The 22,216-nt window shown below is 36.2% G+C and overlaps 1 protein-coding gene across 3 annotated transcripts; it reads right to left on the bottom strand.

The window, feature by feature from the left end:
• Positions 1-13,746: 13,746 nt before the first annotated feature.
• LOC123564137 (uncharacterized) lies at positions 13,747-21,419 on the bottom strand. 3 transcript variants are annotated; one of them, XM_045357491.2, is made up of 3 exons: positions 21,262-21,419; positions 16,921-17,775; positions 13,747-15,492 (listed from the first exon to the last, which is right to left on the bottom strand). In XM_045357491.2, the coding sequence occupies exons 2-3, from the start codon at positions 17,730-17,732 to the stop codon at positions 15,150-15,152; spliced, it is 1,155 nt and encodes a 384-aa protein (XP_045213426.1). In that variant the 5' UTR covers positions 17,733-17,775; positions 21,262-21,419; the 3' UTR covers positions 13,747-15,149. The 3 variants fall into 3 exon arrangements, with proteins under 3 accessions (XP_045213426.1, XP_045213427.1, XP_045213428.1); XM_045357492.2 differs by lacking the exon at positions 21,262-21,419 and adding an exon at positions 18,226-18,375; XM_045357493.2 differs by lacking the exon at positions 21,262-21,419 and adding an exon at positions 17,994-18,136.
• Between the last annotated feature and the right edge of the window lie 797 nt (positions 21,420-22,216).

Genomic DNA, 22,216 nt, shown 5'->3' with positions numbered 1-22,216 from the left:
GTGTTGTCTGATCAGAGAAAATATTGGTGAAAGCAATACTTGTATAAGAATTGTTACTGTCGCACAATTTACTAATTTATATTCTTACCTGTATAATTGGGCCCAAATTAAATAGTTGGCACGACTTGCGTACTGTGCAAGCAGTGTGTTCTAGTATTTGACTTCTATGCTAGTTTTTCTGGTTGATCTTTGGCACACACGGATATTTATTGACTAAATTCCCTATTGTCTGACTGAACAAAGTCATTCAGTAATGATTTTATACTCAACAGTATATTGTAGATCTCGGGGTGATTGAAGGGTTAATGATTTAACTGTTTGTATGAAGTATTAATTGTCATGTATATACACAGTACTTACATGGCTTTTTTCTACTGGCTTTCTGTTTACTGTTACATTTCATGTAAACCTTTTTAAAGATATAGTTGCACTCTTATTTCATGTATAAATACACATTCAAAAGTGTTTTGTGAAATACATGCCAAAAACAACAAACGTTTATAAAAGCATGAAGACAAAAGTACAGGGGGAAATGATACAGATATAAAATGTTAAAACACGTCAGATAATGCTTATAATGTTTAGTATAAATAAAGAACAGTGGAGCATCTGTCTAGTCAGTAATGTGCAGTATTTGACATAATTTTTCATTGGCATGAACAGAAATTCTAAATGAGTAGATTTTGTTATTTCATGTGGAGATTGACATTTTGGTGAAAAGGAGGCGTGTATGTGAGCACCATTGTGAGTAACTCAGTCACGCTGTATTTGATGTCAGTTACGTAAGATGTGACAGGAAATCTTTTAGATTGCCTTCTTTATTATCAGTTTATAACTTTAATGAGTAAGATTTCTCTAATGGGTTGATGTTGTAGCTGAAAGAGTTTAGAATAAGGAATATTGGCATGACCTTAATTATGATAGTCATTGAAAGTAAAGACACGTGAGACTCATCCGGGAATCTAAATTCCGTGGGAAGAGAATGTTGGAACGGTTGGTTCTTAACGGGTTGCACTGCTATCATGTCCCTAAGTATAGGCTGAAGAAGGTGTGGCATTGGTTATGCTTTATCATAGTGGGAAATTCTAACTCGCTGTGTGGCATTACAGGAATATGTATTGAATATATATAAATTGCACTACTAGGAACTTTTGAAGGCCTTGTACAAATAAAGCTGTCACAAAAATGTCATAAATAATCTGGCAACCTTTTACATTCTATTAAAGTATTCAGAAGTTCAAAACATGATTTGCTTTATACCATGCTAGGACAAGTTTTCTTTCCTCTTTTATTGATCAGGTGAAATAATCGTTACGTTAATGAAACTTTATCAATGTTATCAAATACGGACAATAAAAGAAATGTAATAGAGTTATCAGACCAGGACTGAGATCAATATTTCCATAATAGTTTATGAATATGTAATTTGAACACGCAAATACCGTTCTGACATGCTCTGAACTAAGTTACATCTTCAGGCCAACAAGACAAGGAAGAGAAATAAAAACTTGAAGTTCAAACAGACTTATTTATCGTTCTTCAGCTTAGTTATGCATGGGAAAATTCTTCTAACTTCTGACTTTTAAGTAAGGTTGTTGTTTGAAAACTGGATAAAGTTTGTATTTTATCTGTCTGTTTAATATTCACTGAGCATTTACGTGTTAATTTTGTAAAGGTAACATCTATATACAGTTTATTTTGCTCTAAAATTTTGTATTTTACAGTACATGCAGACCAGTTCATTTCATTTTGTTGGCATGGAATATCACGGTTTTTGACAAAAGGTATAATTTTGTGGTCAGTTTATTCAATCACGCGGTAAGAAATGTAAGAAATATTTGTTCGATAGAATACATTTTTTTTTCTAGAACGAATACTTATAATTTCTCATTATATTTAAGAATGAGGACTATACAAATGGATATCTTCTTTTTTCTGGTCACGTCTTTTTTGTTATAGATCATCCATTTGACACGCCAGAATTGTTAAAGTTGTTTAGCTTATGCATGTTGTAACACTTTAAGCGTTTAAAGCAAAAAGCTTATGTACCATGTCGTATACAGTGCAAAATTTATATAACATTTTGTTTGTAAAGTTTTTTTTTTGTTGTAAAAACAATATTCTATCTGAAATATGATATTAAAAGTTAGATTGTAACTGATAAATTGTCAAACTTTTGATCAAAGCAGATGAATAATACACGAAATTCAATTTTCACAAAAACTTTGAAGTACGAAATTGTGACCAACAGACTTCAAAGTATGGCACGCCCTTTTAAGATAAGGCTGTTTATCTTGTTTTTAAGTAATTGCGCAAACACCATCTTGTATGTCGAATATTTTCTGTCTTTATTTTCCTCTATTATGCAGTTTGGCGTCCTCAACCGGTTCATCGGGAGATTTTAGTTTGAGATATTTCAGTTCTAGCAAAAAATGGCATAAAGAAAATATTGCCACTGACAACTGTACATTGAACCAGTTTACTTTATTGTAGGCTTGAGGGTTCACGGTTTAATACTCGTAAATACAATCCTCTATAAGTAAGAACCGTTTAAAAGAATTACATTTCTTCAAGTTCATGGGAAGTCCGAACAATGATAAATGAAATCCGCCGTCTAAAGTATGCCAAATTATTGATTTGTCTAGTGTCGGTCAGTACAAGCATAATATCGTCTTTAATATGATAAAAATGTTTCTTACAATCGTATACTTAGATATATACACATTTTACTCTATGTAATTTTACAATCAGCTCAATTTAAGTACATATATATAAATATATATATAGCATGACATGTGTAAGCACATGACTTAATGTTTACATATACTTTTAAAAATGCTTGCAAGTCAGATTTTAATTTATATTTACATGCATTTTCCTGTGCAGTGCACTGATTTATGTGTAGTTTATTGTTATTTGTAGCATATAAAAATAAAGGCATAATCATATCTCCAGAAAACGATTTTTGGGTGGATTCCGGATGGGGGCTATAATGGAATCAGTTTGCCCCGTCCGTCTGTCTGCTCGATGCAATTAAGACGATAACGGAGCGAATTTAATATTACTAGGCGCAATGGCGAGAAGTAATTTATCACAAAAAATCATAACTATATATTTAATAGTTTTAGAATTAACCCTTTTTTTTTTGCTTTTTTTTCGCATGATATGAACATCTGAGTCAATACCTTCTTATCTCTTGAAGGGAATTTAATGTAAAGATGAATTAATGATAAATGAAGTGACTGGATAAGTATAGCTAAAGACCCATAGCTCTGTCTGGGAAAAAATAAAGATTATATCCATTTATGTATATGATTTTAGCTTATTTAAACAATTTCTTTGCTGCCACTGATGGACTTCAATATATCTTGAAACACAATGATAAATGACAGTAACATGATGTATGGAGTTGTATGAACTGTAACTGTCATGTTAGACTTACCTCCCATTTTGTACTTACTAATTTACTTTTTTATATTTAAGTTAAGACAACAGCTATGACTCCACTGAAGGAATTCGATGTAAATTGCATGTAAGGCAAGCTCCATTTCAAACATGCCTTTGATTGAGGTATAAATCACCTTCAGTGATAAATCTTAGTGTTTATTAGATACTTAATTCATCATTAATTCCGAAATACATCATCAGAATCGTCATCATCTTCCTCATCAACATCTTCGTGGACATCATATCCTCGCTCAAGCAGCTTGCTTACAATCAGTATGACACAAATGAAGTGAGTAGGGATGTATGGCTGAATGAATGATAAATTCACAACAAATGATGCTGTCATGCCTTTATCATTGCTCTGAGCGTATATATATATACTTATCAATGCAAATTATATTAACGTTACGTGCAAACAATGCAATTTTCTTTAAATTTATCATGACCTAGATCCCTTTTAGTACCATGTGTTTGTCAGACAAGCGCTATTTTGTTAAACTATTTCATGTATTATATCTCGGTAAACATTAGTTTTATGTTTTTCTATCCGATGAAATTTTTCAGGGTATTTATCTTAATGGCGTCCCCCATCCCCCAGATCATATTACCTCGTCATACCAAACAACGGTATTTCCCGATCATATTCCCTAACCTCACGAAGTAACGGTAGCTCTAAATCCTATTCCCCAACCCTACCAAACAACGGTAGCTTCCGATCCTATTCCCCAACCTCATGAAATAACGGTAGTTCAAAATCCTATTCCCCAACACTACCATACAACGGTAGCTTCCGATCCTATTCCCCAACCTGACGAAATAACGGTAGTTCAAAATCCTATTCCCAAACCCTACCAAACAACGGTAGCTTCCGATCCTATTCCCCAACCTGACGAAATAACGGTAGCTCACAATCCTATTCCCCAACCCTACCAAACAACGGTAGCTTCCGATCCTATTCCCCAACCTCACGAAATAACGGTAGCTCCAAATCGTATTCCACAACCCTACCAAACAACGGTAGCTTCCGATCCTATCTCCCAACCTAACGAAGTAAGGTAGCTCCCAGTCCTCTTTCCCCAGCACTACAAAACAGTGATAGCTCCAATCCTACCAAACAACGGTCACTCCCGATGATATTCATCAACCCTACTAACTGATCTTATTCCTGCAGTGGTTGATAACTTCAGTTAAATATGAACTTTCACTAAACTGGTTTTGATACTTTTTATAGCTTGTTAGATTTTCATAGTATATTGTGACTGATTCGACATGAAGTCACGTGTTATATTGTTAAGTATGTGTGCTCTACGTGTCTGCGTACCGTGATGTATAAATGTGCATAAAACAATTTTGTCAAATATTTACCTATTTTGTTATTTTGTTGGAAGAATCAGTTTATTATGTTTTAAATGTTAATTTGAAGACTAATATAAGATAACATTACATTAAAAGCTTTGTTTATTTAATGTCTTTGTGTTCAGTTATCTTCAGACCATCTCGCCAGGTTACACACTGGGAATATTGACATTGTAAAGTATCAATGCCTTTAATATCAGTGGTTAGTGTTACAATGATTGTGTGAATTTTTACAATGTAAATGATGATATGAGCCGTGCCATGAGAAAACCAACATAGTGGGTGTGCGACCAGCATGGATCCAGACCAGCCTGCGCATCCGCGCAGTCTGGTCAGGCTCCATGCTGTTCGCTAACAGTTTCTCCAATTCCAATAGGCTTTAAAAGCGAACAGCATGGAGCCTGACCAGACTTCGAGGATGCGCAGGCTGGTCTGGATCCATGCTGGTCGCATACCCACTATGTTGGTTTTCCCATGGCATGGCTCATTTAATAACCTGAGAACTAAAGACTGGTTACAATATGACCAATCCCTGGTGTAAAACAGGTCCGTCTCGAATTTAACTAAATAGCGATATGTCGGATGAGTAAGGATGACGCTGAAATACGTGTTCATTTTTTTTTTTTTGAAAAGAAACGTTCTGCTTTAGCGATTGTATGTAATAGTTATAGTATGTGTGAGAGTGTGTTACCAGGATATACGGCCGAGACAGATATGTGCAGAGAAAAATACCGAGATGTACCCCTAGCTCTAATATATCCTCGTAACACATGAGCATTACATATTATAACTGTTTTTTTTCGCATAGTTTTATCATTAAAATTTATATATTATTTTCATTTAAATTTGTTTATTATTATTTTTACTCTTCTGATTCCCTTTCTGCGCCTCGCTGACTGAAACACTAAAACTTCTGTTTTAGAAAATGTGTTCCCCAGATAAAAGTATCCAACAGATTTCTGCATTGGTTTTAAATCTTTGCATTTCATTAGCCAAACATATTGTAAAACTTGTTGTTTTGTTGGTAAAAAAAAATCAAATTGAGAAATCTCAGAATTTCATATATTTCATGTATTTCTGAATTTGGCGATAACTATCGAGTTTTTGAAATATTCTAGTTTATTTATTCTTTTACTTTATAAATGTAGGTGTTTGTGATAATTCTTTCTCTGTGAACTGTAAATTGGAGCTAAAATTATCTTTTCTTTGAAAGGAAAAAATTATACTCCCTTGATAGGACCTCAGTAGAGAAAAAGTGTTGCGATATATATCGGAACAGTTTTACTGTGCTGATATATATCGCAACAGTTTTTTTTCTAATGAAACACTATAGAGATTTCTGTGTTGATATATATCGTAACAGTTTTGTAAAATATCAGCACAGATTTTGTAGTATTAATGTGTGTTACCATGTTTAACATACTGCAAAGATCAAAGGAAAACTGCCGCACTATGCGATAATAGATGAAATTAGTGGTACGTCATATTAAAATTGCGATTTTTACATGATTTATCGATCCTTAATTCCTGTATCCGAAACATCCAAACTCATTTAACAGGATGCATACTATAACCTTTTTTTTTCATGCGACTGATGTAGACCTGGTCCAAGCTAATACATCGATGTGTGAAATATATCATATGAAGTAGATAGAACATGCTTTTATTGCTGAAAAAAAAATGCAGTCAAGTTTTTGTGTTTTCTCGGAATAGAACTACTATAAAAGTAAAACCGTATAGCGTTCCAGACACAAAGACTAAACTTGTCCGAAATTTGGCACTAATACTAGTTTGAGTTGGGGAAAAAAATGATACAAAATGCGTCAATCTGGTTCCCCTTACTTTGCGCAAATTTCTTTTTCTAGTCAATATTTAAATATTTATGAAAAACGCATATTATTTTTTCTTATCCATTGATCGTTGCACTTGGTTTATTATATAGGACTGCATAACTGACAAGGTTATTCTCCATGCTGTTATACGTTTTTAGCTTTAGGGTTAGAATTTAAGGTAAATAAACTACGTTCAGTATCGTGAGCTAAAAACGGGCATAATTTTGTCAAAAAGCAAAATAGAATTATATGGAACTAGTGCAGTGTAAGTCAGTTCATTGCTGTGAATAAGTCTATGACGTTTCAAAGCATTCCAACAAGCGGAAACTGAGATACTAGCTTACATATAAAAACTTAACCAGGTCGGGACGCCGGTGCTGATGAATAGACGGGTCCAATAGCTCTGTTCTTCGAAAAGTCAAGCTAAAGATGGCCAGAATAAGTAGAGCTATCCTACCTGCCTCGGTGTCATCGGTGTCACACCTTGGTTAAGTTTTTCGTACCAGTCCACATTTTCACAAAATCTTTTAAGAAAACGCTTTGAAACTTTCAACACTTGTGAACCATCCCCATGTCCAGTTTTAGGCAAGAGTACATAACTCCATCAAGGAATTTGTCTGAATTATGGCCCCTTTTAACTTACAAATCTTATTGGCTGTATGTAAGCTGATATCTCAGTACCCACTAAGAATGGATTGAAACTTCACACACTTGTTCACTGTGATGATCTGACATGCATTGCATAGGTTCCATTACTCAACTTTGCATTTTTACAAAAAGAAGTATGCCTTTTCGACTTATCAAATTTAGTTTAGTTCTTGTATTCTTGTATATAAGCTGGTATCTCAGTAACCACTAGTAGCTTCACAGACTTATTCGCTATGACGAACCGACTTACACTGTAAAGGTTCCATAACTCTATTTGGATTACTTACAAAATTGTGTCCATTTCTTTTTACTTTTGCTTTTTGAGTTTTGGTTAAGTTTTTGTATGTAAACTGGTATCTCAGTACTCTCTAGTGGATATGGATTGAAGCTTCACATGCTTGTCCACTGTGATGGGCTGCCATGCATAAATTAGGTTTCATAACTTTGTTTTGCATTTTTAGCGTAAAACATGTTTCTTCCGCAAAGATAATATATGCCCTTCAATGTGCTGCTGATATATGCTGGTACATCTACTTTCACAAGGCCCTTAAAACGTTCTCCTGCTTACCTCCGTAGGGAGAACGAATAGGGAGAGCTCAAATCTACGGATCCGACGGAGTAGAGTTCGATCTCCGTTATAGGCTATACCGTAAGATCTAACTGATTTCCAAATATATATCGGTCCTATTTTCGCATTGATCCTTACTACTGATCGATACAAATACTTTAATACATAATAAATTTGAGACAAGCATTGGATCATTCCACTGATACAAAAACTTCCACACTTGCCTTTACTGGTGATTCGCCTAATTTCACACTGGTGATTAGTGTTGATAAACCTACTTTCATACTTGCCCTTACTGTTGATACACGTACTTTCACACTGGCCATAACTGCAGATGTACCTACTTTCACACTGGCCAATACTACAGATGCACCTACTTTCACACATGCCATTTCTGCTGATACACCTACTTTCACACATGCCATTTCTGCTGATACACCCACTTTCACACATGCCATTTCTGCTGATACACCTACTTTCACACATGCCATTTCTGCTGATACACCCACTTTCACGCATGCCATTTCTGCTGATACAACTACTTTCACAATGGCCCTTACTGCCGATACACCTACTTTCACACTGGTCCTTACTGCTGATAAGTCGACTTTCACACTGACCATTACTGCAGATACACCTACTTTCATACTGGCCATTACTGCAGATACACCTACTTTCACACTGGCCATTACTGCAGATGCACCTACTTTTACACTGGCCATTACTACAGATAAACCTACTTTCACACTGGCCATTACTGCAGATTCACCTACTTTCACACTTGCCCTTACGGCCGATACACCTACTGTCACACTTGTCTTACTGCTGATACTATTATATCTAATTTCACACTGGCCATTACTGCTGATACATCTACTTTCACACTGGACCTTACTGCTGATACACCTACTTTCACACTGGCCATTACTGCAGATACACCTACTTTCACACTAGTCCTTACTGCTGATGTATCTACTTTCACACTGGTCCTTACTGCTGTTACATCTACTTTCACGCTGGACCTTACTGCAGATACACCTATTTTCAAACTGGCCATAACTGAAGATACACCTACTTTCACACTGGCCCTTACTGCAGATACACCTACTTTCACACTGGTCCGAACTGCTGATATATCTACTTTCACACTGGCTATTACTGCTGATACACGTACTTTTAACTGGTGAGTACTGCTGATACGCCTACTTTCACACTCGCCTTTACTGGCTTATACACCTACTTTCACACTGGTCCTTACTGCTGATACATCTACATTCACACTGGTCCTTACCGCTGATACACCTACTTTCACACTAACCATTACTGCAGATACACCTACTTTCATACTGGCCATTACTGCAGATACACCTACTTTCACACTGGCCATTACTGCAGAGGCACCTACTTTCACACTGGCCATTACTACAGATACACCTACTTTCACACTAGGCATTACTGCAGATTCACCTACCTTCACACTGGCCCTTACGGCCGATGCACCTACTTTCACACTTGTCCTTACTGCTGATACTTTTATATCTAATTTCACACTGGCCATTACTGCTGATACATCTACTTTCACACTGGACCTTACTGCTGATACACCTACTTTCACATTGGCCATTACTGCAGATACATCTACTTTCACACTAGTCCTTACTTCTGATATATCTACTTTCACACTGGTCCTTACTGCTGACATATCTACTTTCACACTGGCCATTACTGCTGTTACACCTACTTTCACACTGGACCTTACTGCAGATACACCTACTTTCAAACTGGCCATAACTGAAGATACACCTACTTTCACACTGGCCCTTACTGCCGATACACCTACTTTCACACTGGTCCTTACTGCTGATATATCTACTTTCACACTGGCCCTTACGGCCAATACACCTACTTTCACACTAGTCCTTACTGCTGATAGTATTATATCTAATTTCACACTGGCCATTACTGCTGATACATCTACGTTCACACTGAACCATACTGCAGATACACCTATTTTCACACTAGTCCTTACTGCTGATATATCTACTTTCACACTGGTCCTTACTGCTAACATATCTACTTTCACACTTGTCATTACTGCTGTTACATCTACTTTCACACTGGACCTTACTGCAGATACACCTACTTTCAAACTGGCCATAACTGAAGATACACCTACTTTCACACTGGCTCTTACTGCCGATACACCTACTTTCACACTGGTCCTTACTGCTGATATATCTACTTTCACACTGGCCATTACTGCTGATACACCTACTTTTAACTGGTGAGTACTGCTGATACGCCTACTTTCACACTCGCCTTTACTGCTTATACACCTACTTTCACACTGGTACTTACTGCTGATACATCTACATTCACACTGGTCCTTACCGCTGATACACCTACTTCCACACTGGTCCTTACTGCTGTTACACTTACTTTTACACGGAACCATACTGGTGATACACCTACTTTTACACTGGTGATTAGTGCTGATACACCTACTTTCACACTGGACCTTACTGCTGATACACCTACTTTCACACTGGTCCTTACTGCTGAGTCATCTACTTTCACACTGGTCCTTACTGCTAATACACCTACTTTCACACTGGTCCTTACTGCTTATACACCTACTTTCACACTGGTCCTTACTGCCGATACACCTACTTTTACACTGGTGATTACTGCTGATACACCTACTTTTACACTGATGATAACTGCTGATAAACCTACTTTCGTACTGGTCCTTACTGCTGAACAGCTTCTTTCACACTGGTCATTACCGCTGATACAAATACTTTCACACTAGCCATAAGTGCCGATACACCAACATTCACACTGGCCCTTACTGCTGATACACATACATTTGCACTGGAAATACTGCTGATATAACAGCTTTCGCACTGGCTCTTTCTGCTGATAAACATATACTTTCACATTGGTCATTACCGCTGATACAAATACTTTCACACTAGCCATAAGTGCTGATAATCCAACATTCACACTGGCCCTTACTGCTGATACACATACATTTGCACTGGAAATACTGCTGATACAACTGCTTTCGCACTGGCCCTTACTGCTAAATAGCTTCTTTCACACTGGTCATTACTGCAGATATACCTATTTTCTCTTTGGCCATTACTGCTGACAACTTCTATTACACTGGCCTTTACTGTTGATACATCTACTTTCGCACTGGCCATTTTAACTGATACAGCAGCTTTCACACTGGCCCTTACTATTGATACACACAATTTTTCAATGGTCCTTACTGATAATACAGCTACTTTCACCCTGATCCTTACTGCTGGCTCATCTGAGGGCCCTAATTATCGATAAACCTGCTGACCATTACTGCTGATATACATGCTTTCACGTTGGCCCTTACTTAAAATTGCTGATTCACCTGCTGGCACTTATTGCCAATAAACTTTCCAAATTGGCTCTTACAGATGGTACACCTGCTTTCCCTTACTGATATAAACTTGTCCTTTCTGCAGTATAATGTATTTTCCTTATACTATAAAGGTATCGCAATAACATGTATACTTTACCGCGTTGTCAAGCCAGAACTAAAAATATCAAAACAAACAATCTAATGGCTCAGAATACAAATATTGACAGAGCTTTTACACCTGTTTGAAATACGTGACTCTTATCGAATGAATCCCTGAAATTCAGTCAATTAATTTTAAATCCCACTATGACTGTATAAACTTATATTTATTTTGTAGAAAATGGCTATAACAATAATGTCAGTAACATTTGTTATCGTTTTTTTCTTTGATCCATCTAAAATTGCAATATAGATTTTTTCAAAAGCATTCTATTTTTGTATCTTCATTTTAAAAAAAATGGTCGGCCAATGAACAAGTTTTTGTCGGTACGCTAGTCTGGTTTTCGAACGTAATTCGAAATTTCGACTTAGTGTCTTGTCTCTTTACTGCAAGTTTGGACGTCTGTCCGTCTGTCAAAGATCAAAATTGTTCATAGAAAAGGTTTTGTCATGGTTACTTCTCCTTAGCACCCTAGATCGGAAATCATTTCATTGACGTTAAAATGGGAAATTTTTAAAGTGGAAAAATCTACCTACACATCCATATATGGTACTCAGTATGTTGGGACTTTAACTACCAAAGAGTTACATCTATCGAAGCATCTAGTGCTACTTCAGATTGATAGCCAGGACATATACCACTATGTTCGTATATAGTATGGGTATATGTTACGATGAAAAGTTAAACCTTCAAGAAATGGTCAAAATGGTTAAAGTTCTACCTCAAACACTACCCGGTCACCTTCTATAACTTCATCTAAATAGTAGAGCTACCGCAGGTATCCGATATTGGCCTTAAAAAGTAGGTAGGACCTGGAACTACACGTTCGCGCAGTTTCCACAGGAACTTGAACGTCATCGAAAACTTTCCAGACTTAAACATGAATAAACTAGTGACATCTAAAGTGAGAACACCTATACACCTACGTCCATATATGGTAGCTAGTACGCTGAAGTTTCAAGTAACGTAATTCAATCCGAATTAAAATGTAGAACTGTTGAGTTATGTAGATACATAACACAAAATTAGTAGTTGCGTAAGTGAAATTTCAAGTTAGTATGTTCATGATAACACGCACCTGGCACAAGCATACTTGTACATTCGACGTTTGTTTGTTATACAAAACTGTCAATCGATGGCAACCATTCACTTGGGAAGTAGGGATTTTTAAATTCTATTATATGAGATGATATAGCTTTGATTCAAACACAGACAGTTCTTTGAAATATATTAAAGTGATGCCAGCCTAATGGGTTTTTAACCTAGATCTAAAATGTAATAAAAGAATGGAGTGTCTGTTCCTACATTTATATACATCTTTTCTCCAGCATATTTTAAGGTAGTATGTACCTATGAATAAGATTTGTTTCCAGTTTCTTTAAATGTAAGAGAACGTTTAAATATGTTCTTTGATATCCGAGTTAACTGGATATTTGGTTTCCTGACATACTGATCATCGACAAACATATTGCTTCTAGATACCACTGGGCCGGCTTGAACACTGTGGCCTTGGTATTTGTCTTACTGACCGTGCTGTAGCGTGTATGTGTTTTGTTGAGTTCAAGGTAGAACGCGACACTTCGCGAACTTTCGAGTAACGTCTTGGAATATTGCATGTCGAATAGTGTATAATTCAAGAAAATTTGTTTGTTGGTGCCGTTGCAGTATCCGTAAAAGTTGCCAAGGATACGCGGCGACGTCATTTTCAAAAACGGGCTTTGGTGGTCAACTTAGACGTCTAGTGTTAAAAAACTGGTTGGCTCTATTGGTATAAAATAAACTGCACCTTGATTCAAATATGGTCAACTTTACATATGCCAAATTTCAAGACGACACTCGAAAGTTCGCAAAGTGTCGCGTTCTATCTTAACGACGCATCGATATAATTGTAGGTCATATGGCGACTTTCCAGCTTTGATGTAGAACCACCGACCTTCCAACTGGATGGTTTCCTTACATAAAGAGGCGTATATGCGTGACATGATATATGTATGGACTCCTCCAAGTTACCAATACAGGTAAAAAGATATTTACTGGACAGGGGAGCTGTGTTCTTATGTTTGTTGTCCTTATTGTCAATTTATCTGCACATCCATTACATACAGCTGCTGTGTTTGGTTTCTGAGAGACTGCGTTCTTGGAGCGTCCCTATTCTTTAAGCTTGTTGTCCTTGTGTTTATGGATAAGGCTAACTATGGACACACGGACCACTACATAAATTTAGGAAGTATCGGTCTTTTTCGTACTAAAACTTATTTCACTGATCGATTCTAATCGCCGAGAATATGGCAAGTAAGAAGCGGTGATGTGTGAAGGGAGATAACTTGAAAACTAAATTTAAATAGTTTATTTGTTAGATTTGAAGGTAAAGCTATAACAATTATTATATAAAAAGTATCACAGCTCAGCAAACAATATTACAGATACAAATTTTAGAATGGACGGACATTGAATGTTTTATTGAGGGTAATAAAAACACGTGTCACCGAACCAGCGGCGATCGACACTTCAGATAATACAAAAATAGCATCTTCCCAGAGTCAGAGCATTGTCAAGGAAACTAGAGAAAATGATTTATAGTGCGATTAAGTAGGTACATATACGTCTTGTACAGTAAATGAAAAATATTTCAAGACAGTTCAATGTCACATATATGTAACAAGATGCCTAATATATGTAAATATTTACGTTCACATGTAAATGCATACAAAAATTTATTTTTAAAAAATGTTATGTAAAAGAACAATAAAGAGAAATAATTGAAACATCGTTACGGACAGCGATATGGACATATCCCTAAATGTGGCTGAAAAATTCGTCAGTCATTCCGCGTATATACATATGTATGATTTCGAAAATAAATGCTGCACACTTTTAGTGTGTATGTCTTTCTAAAACATCACTTTTCAGAACTGATACTTATAAATGTACATCTCATATCAGCTTAACCTAACCCTACTCAGTATATCTTTGCATTCAATTTCGACTGCGTATTTGTACTCGGAAAAGTCCAAGATGAAGCAGAAATGACTTAAAAAACTAAAAAATAAAAACGTACATTCACAAATAGCATTCTATATCCTTGATATCACACACCAAACTAAATGCAGTGAGTTATTCTATAAAAGTAATTCCCATAAATATATCTTAAAGGCGAAACTGTGAAAATTAGCTGATATAAAATAGTGTTAAAACACTCTTTTACTATAAATTATTTGTTAAGTACAATCGCGAGAATTTCTTATTTCATTTCATTATTTTTTACATGGAAACTTGCTTTTCCATTGTGCAACCGACCTCAAACGAAAAATAGGAGCCGCAAATACCAGATAGACCTAAAACTATTTATGCACGATGGGCGGTTATACGTCGGGCGTAATAATTTCACGAGGGATCAGCCGAAGTGAAATTATTTGTACGACGTACTACCGCCCAAGTGTATAAACAGTGTTAAAACACTCTTTTGCTATAAATTATTTCGATTCTAATATGCCCTCAATCTAAAACAGTAGATAAGATATAGGGTCGCAACAAAATCTTTGACGTCATCGCACGTTAACGCGACGTCATTGTAGCGTAAGAGTGTTTTAACAGAGACAAGCATATTGGAATAAAATATATGCACCAACGTCCATCAAAAGATTGACTCAATTTCTTTTCAAGTCCGTGCTGACCTGTACATAGACAAAATCGCTTTTCCGTCCCTGATTTCTTAGTTATTTTGAAGATGCATTTTCATATATTGTCCTTGGCTTTAAAATTGCCGAGAGCAGCTTCATCTTTTTCCTTTTCAATGTATACAGCTAGGTGAGGGACTTCGTCTTTGGTGTTACTGTCTGAAATGGTATCTTCTTTCTCTTCCTGGAAATGAACGTGTAAGTTATGATGGTGATGTTCGGAACCTTCATGAATTAACGCTGGGCGCGTGCGCAGTTCCGGAAGTACTTGTCTTGCGCTTGTTTCGGCAGAAGGACTGTCAATATCGTCTGCAGACTGGTGTGACTGGTGTGATTGCTGCGATAAATTACTGTGCCGTTTTCGTCTTTTCTTTTTCTTTCGTTTCTTTTCAGGAAGAAACCTATAATGAGACAGGAAATCGCTCAATATACCAATGTAAACTGAAGAATACAAGATGATCAGAACTGGCCTACCAAATTAATTAAACCCAAATACTCCTGGTATATTGCAACAGTATTGTTAAGAAGCAAATGTTAGCCTAGCAAGCGTTGTGCAATATATTATATACAAAACAGTGTTATAATGAATGCAACTGAATAAATGAAAAAGACCAAACAAATGACGTATACAATAGATGCAGTCAAAAGAAGATTGCAGAATGCGATAGTAACATGCAATAAATTTAAAAGAAATTTTAATTAAACATGATGATAACATTCGAACAAACCTGCTATAATTCATGCTTAACAGTCTTAACTTATTTCATGAACTGTTAAAAACAAACATAGTTAGATAGGGTTAAGCAAGCACACATGCTACAATAAATAAATCACTTATATTTATTGTCGAGAAAGGGGAAATTAAAGGTTTCTTAGCAACAGAAATATAACATGTGCAAAAAAGCTGACATACCGTGTCTCTACATATTATCCACTACCTAAATTCGAAAGATATTAGCAAACATAAAACACAAGAATTACAGTACTGTATCATTTAATTTCGGATAAGAACTAAAATACTGATGAGTTCTGTCGTGTAAGGAATGGAACATTATGTATAGTAACAGTCGCAATATAGTATAATATAGTGGTCACTACATCAAAGTTCGGTAAATGCAGATGTATGCAACTGACTTCTAGTTTTAAAGCCTCTCTAAATAGTCAAAGTACATACTTTTATAAGTTTACATGTCCAATGTTTACACTTAGGAAAATGAAAATGAGGAAATGGGAAGAAAAGAGAATTTTTAAAATATCGTTGACATTATTAACAAGTGTCAAGACAGCAATAACTGTAGCGTTATGTACACATTTTGAATGTTACCATGAGGATGACTTACAAGGTAAATAATGACATTTTCACGTCTAAGATAAAAAAAAATGGTAAAACTTTCTCTAATCTAAGACAACATTTACCTAAACGATACGAAAGGAAAAGTATGAAGAAGGTTTCGTGAAGACCATGCTTACACCTAATTCCTCCTCCGATATTTGCGTCGACTTCACAAAATAAAAACGTGTTATAAATTAGAGGCGGATCATAACATTTTGGTGTGTAATTGAACGCAAAAGTGCTGCGAGAACATCAGTGTTGTAGTAATTTGGACTGTCTGGACAGATTGTTAAGACCTGATGGGAACGAATATTACTTTAACCAATGAACTTAAAAAAATGTAAGAAATCTATCCGAAACGTATACGTTCTTGAACGTGCATCTTTTCTAACGTAACCAGTATTAAATATCTGACATTACAAAATTATTAAACACAATACACGTGTACGTGCAACAACGCGAATGAACCTACAGAAAAAGCAGCAAATCAACTCACTCTGTTTGTTCAGTTCCGCCATCACTGGATAGATCACGTGAACCGGAAGTATGTACAGTCTCTGCTTCAGCTACTATTTTCGCTGTAACTTTAACTTGTCCCTGCATGGTTCTAGTTGCACTAGAACTAAAATTACTTTCTGGAATTTCTATTGGCTCAGGTTTTTTCTTGCGTTTGCTTTTAGCTTCCAGTTCTTCATAAGAAGGAGGTGGAATGACATTTCTAGATATATCATTTGAAGTTCTTACGGAAGGCGCCGTGCTACAACTTGGCTCCTGAGACTGATTTCGTTGATTTCTGTCTATTTTCCTTCTTTTTTCATCAAAAGCTGCGTTTGCTGAAAAGTGTTTGCTTGTTTCTTTCACATTATTCGTTGTTTTAGCTTCGTGGGTAGAGACCACTTGATGAGATCCATCTAAGTCATGGTGTCTCACTTTATTTGTTTTTGTACTATTTGAGCTATATATATCATTTTCGTACCCGAGATTTTTACTTCCGGTGATCATGGAAGATGTCGGTGACAGATGCTGTTCAATGTCGGCACTGATCACCGGCCGATAACAACATTTGAGTACTATACCTAAGGTCAACAATAACACAGCAAAGGAAAGTATGGCTATGCCGATAATATGCCAGGCACCAAAAGTCGGGAAAGAACTCTCGTTACCATAGGAACCAACAACGGTTAACACCACCCCTGGCACAAGTAAGGGAATGCTAAAACTTATGAAACAGGGTCCAAGCAACGTCTTGTAGTTGTGATATTCTATGATCTTCATCTTTAAACAACCCTGGTTCCCTTCACCAGACATAACTGAGAAATACTCCAGTTAAAACGAAAAGGGCATGCGAAATCTGAAATAAATGAATCAAAGAATTACAATTATAAATATTGAGTTCCAACACAGATAAAGTATAACATTCGCGTAGGAGCGATCTCGAAAATGGGGACAGGAGTTGGGGTAGTTGGAGGGGGTAGTGGGCGACCAGCCAAACCTACCCATACATTCCTAAAAATTTACAACCACGAAAAGAAACCCTTTTGGACAATAGACATCGCATCAAATTCTTACCAGTACATCTAAATTCTCTCTCTAGTTAACTTTTTGTCACTTTATCTACTGTAAACTCTCAAAGTTGCGCCCCTTAGTCTCCTCCCAATGCCCCGCCCCCTCTATCCAACCGTGCTCCTATGTACAATAAAATCTGTAAGAGGATCCTTATGAAACATAGAGCGCAACCAAACAAAAATAACAGCAAGTTCGGTTTGATCGAGTCTGTTCATTTTGCATGAAGTACTTGTACCTGCAATTTAGATTTCCAGGCCTGTAAAAAAATCTTTAAGCGCTGCTTCATATACATGTATAACCTTACAAACACAAACGCCGTCGGGCCGCTAATGTTATTTTTCTCATTTGTAAAAACAACAAATACGTTTATTCCAACAAAATACTAAACTGTCATAAATAGACGCATAAAATTCTTACCAGTACATCTAAATTCTCTCTCTAGTTAACTTTTTGTCACTTTATCTACTGTAAACTCTCAAAGTTGCGCCCCTTAGTCTCCTCCCAATGCCCCGCCCCCTCTATCCAACCGTGCTCCTATGTACAATAAAATCTGTAAGAGGATCCTTATGAAACATAGAGCGCAACCAAACAAAAATAACAGCAAGTTCGGTTTGATCGAGTCTGTTCATTTTGCATGAAGTACTTGTACCTGCAATTTAGATTTCCAGGCCTGTAAAAAAATCTTTAAGCGCTGCTTCATATACATGTATAACCTTACAAACACAAACGCCGTCGGGCCGCTAATGTTATTTTTCTCATTTGTAAAAACAACAAATACGTTTATTCCAACAAAATACTAAACTGTCATAAATAGACGCATAAAATCCAACAATAAAGGAAATAACATTAGTTGTTTTGTTCAATCACTTGAAACTTATGTTTGTCTTTTTCTAATTCAGTATTATTAAGTCCTTGTTCTGAGACATAAGCTCACACGCACACTGTATTATTTTCCATTGCATTTCGACATAAGACAATACTGTATTGTTATATTTTTGTTCCATCTGGTTTTGTTCATGTTTCTATCACGATTGTAAAACATTTAATATTCATGTTCTGGAAATACGTCGTTTATAATGTAAAACCTAATTAACTTTGTTTTATATATTCAGTGATTTGCGTCACTTAACATCCTCTGTATGTTACTCCATTCGCACGGATACTATGTTAAAACCATGTACATGTTTTCACCTAGTTAGCGCCTTGTTTCACATCTGAATTGATCAATAACAGAATAACCCCTTGAGAACAACTTGGACAAACCTTTTTTCTTACATGCAAATCTAGATCGATTGCTGGTTTATGCGTTCCTTTTAAATATTAATTCATCGATCATTGTAGCCATCACCCGCAAGAGCTGTTTATTGAAAGGTAACTTCTGAATAGAGTTATACCGGGATGTTCTTATTAATAATTAATAAAATAAACAATAGAAGGTATAGATCGGGAGAGTGTTTCCGTGCTACTAACTTTCCCTAATGCACCGAACCGTTTAACGGTAATCAAGAGGCGAAGCCGATTGAAAAGACTTGTGACATTCTTTTGGACTACTTATCATTATATACATGTGTATAAGACTCTTACATAATTTCGTTTCTACCTTTACCTCCATTTGTTTTTAAACGGACGTTTTCATATTTCTTTTAAAAGCAAGGTGCTAGAACTAAGGTTCTAAGCGAGTCTAGCGAACAGATTTTTTTTTTCCACTGTGACATGTTCGAGCCGTCGCCGTTTGATGTTGAAAAGTCGAAAGTACGATGATGAAAGTACCAAATAATTTCGACATTTTACTATCGTGTGATCGTTGTTTCGACTTTTCAACACTGTAGTTTCAGTGTTTTCATCATCATGGTTTGACTTTTCACCATTGTAGTTTCGATATTTTGACGTAGCATCATCGTAAAATCCTCGGCGATATATAACCATTTTGTGTCGATTCGCCGTAAAACCCAACTCACTCACTCGTAGTACAATATGCGGCGATGGCCCTAACGGAACAGCGTACTTTTGTAATTGTTATGTTATTTATATACAGTTATTATCGATCCGATACACAACAACAGTCGTGTTTTTTCTTGGTGCCTTAAACAAATACAAAATAGAGATTAAATTTGAGATAATTTCGATAAATAGCTTCGATACTTCAAACCTGCACGGCAATACCAAAATAGAAACAAAAGGGCCAACATGGTCCAAGATCGCTCACCTTAGTCTCATAGTTCAAACTGGTAACAATTTTGGCAGAGCCGTCCAAAACACGTGTCTACTAAATGACTTTGAAAGCAGATTCATGTAGCACCCCGGCCGGCCATGATTTAGACAAAACAAAATGTTTTGGTCAAATTTAGAAGAAGGTCATATAAAGAAAAGTAAAAACCATTTTGAAATCTGGCTAACCGGGAATATGTTTAAATATTCACTACAATCATACATGCAGGGGAAAGTGACAATGCTCTCTGGTGACATTCGCGTCTTCAGTTCAAGTTTAATTCAAAATACCTTGGTCTACTAAGGAACATTCACGCAACTTTATTTTATAATCTGAACAACAGTAAGAAAAGGTTTTTAAACGTTTCATTATAGCCATGCGTACCCAATAAGGAAAACACGACTCCCCACCACACCCCTACACACACTTGCGGCAGTATTTTAACAATCAAAATAGCTTGAACAAACTTTGTAGAGAGTCACCCATGGAACAGTTTTGTGAAATGATTTTGAAATCCGACCAACGGTCTCGGACATCTTGAAGTTTTTACTTTCTTTTGGATTCCGCATGGAATAGAATTGTTTGAACACATTTGCGACGGGACTTCCCCAGTAACATTTATTTGAAATTTAGTTAACACTGTAACATGTCGATTGAGGCAAAATGTCAACGAAGTACGACGGCACCGTGCGATGACGGACGACGGACACAGGGCGATCACAATACTGTGAAATTCTTTAATTCCGTAGGCGAGATTTTTCCTGTTTTTTTAGGAAAACGGCTATTTCTAGGGGATATTAGTTTGTAGATTTCATCTTTTAAGATAAAATGAATGGGAATTTCACATGTTTATCGTGCAAACGAAATCCAGGAAAACTAGTACCCTACGAACAATATCTCACAAAATGTTCAGGTGAGCTAAGAACACGACACCTAATAGCCTGACGAATACAGTTTGGGTGGTCTATATATTGACGTTTTACAAAATATTAAGGTTGTAAATAGTGTTGTGTTAAAACAGCACGCAGTGTTTGTAGTAGTTATTAAACAAATATTACTTACATTCTCTCGTTCCGTTATACATCCAGACTCCTTATGTTTCAGATGTTTACTGGTGTCGGCGTGTGCGGCCATTTTAAACCATCTTCACTAATATCATAAGAGTAGATTTACTTAGTTCCGCATCGGAGGTCTAGGTCGGGTTATTAGGTTTATCAAAAGCCCAATCTGATTGTAGTTTATGGTTGTTATTAGCAACCCGTAAACAACGGGCCAGTAGAAGGGAAATAACCTGTTTATTGCAGCCGATACCTACGCTTGACTACCGATATTTACAAATTCGAAGGACAAATGTTAGACAATACATTTTTTATCAAAAGTCAGAAACTGCTTTTAACAATTTAATAGGCCTACTCGAGCGCATTTTATGCTTAAACATTGTATAGTTTTGGTATTTCGAATACCTCCAGTTTATTATAAATGACCGTTTTGGAGGAGACTTGGTGTTCTGGCCGGCCGCCGAATTTGTTTACTATGACGCATAAAATATAAATCTGTATAAATGCACTCGTTTGCAAGTGTATTTTATGACTGAACAACTTTCATTTGCATATATATTTTTCAAGGACGTAAAATAAAAAAAAAACACTACAAATTAAAATTGCACATAATATATTTATACATAGTAACAGTAAATAAATATCATTAATAGATGATCCAAGACGACCGAGCTGGTCATAAATCACCTATGTAAGAAGACCAGCGAAACCCTGATGCAATGAAAGGCACTATCTGAGGTCGACGGAAGCTACAGACAGCGTTTGGTGAATACTTATCAAATGGTTCGTGAAGAAATTAGTTAAATTATAGCGGTCCCGGGTGCAGTGAAACATAACTATTTGAACAAATCTGAGAGATATATATGTAAGAATGTTGCAAACCAGAGTATTAAGCGGTTCATCTTTAAAAAGTTTTTAAATGTTTTTTTTTCCAGTTTTTATCTGACGGCCGTTCTGAC

Source organism: Mercenaria mercenaria, chromosome 2 (genome assembly GCF_021730395.1).
Source record: "Mercenaria mercenaria strain notata chromosome 2, MADL_Memer_1, whole genome shotgun sequence".
NCBI classification, from domain to species: Eukaryota; Metazoa; Mollusca; class Bivalvia; order Venerida; family Veneridae; genus Mercenaria; species Mercenaria mercenaria.
The sequence above is the reverse complement of the archived record's forward strand: the minus strand, read 5'-3'. Positions and strand labels throughout refer to the sequence as shown.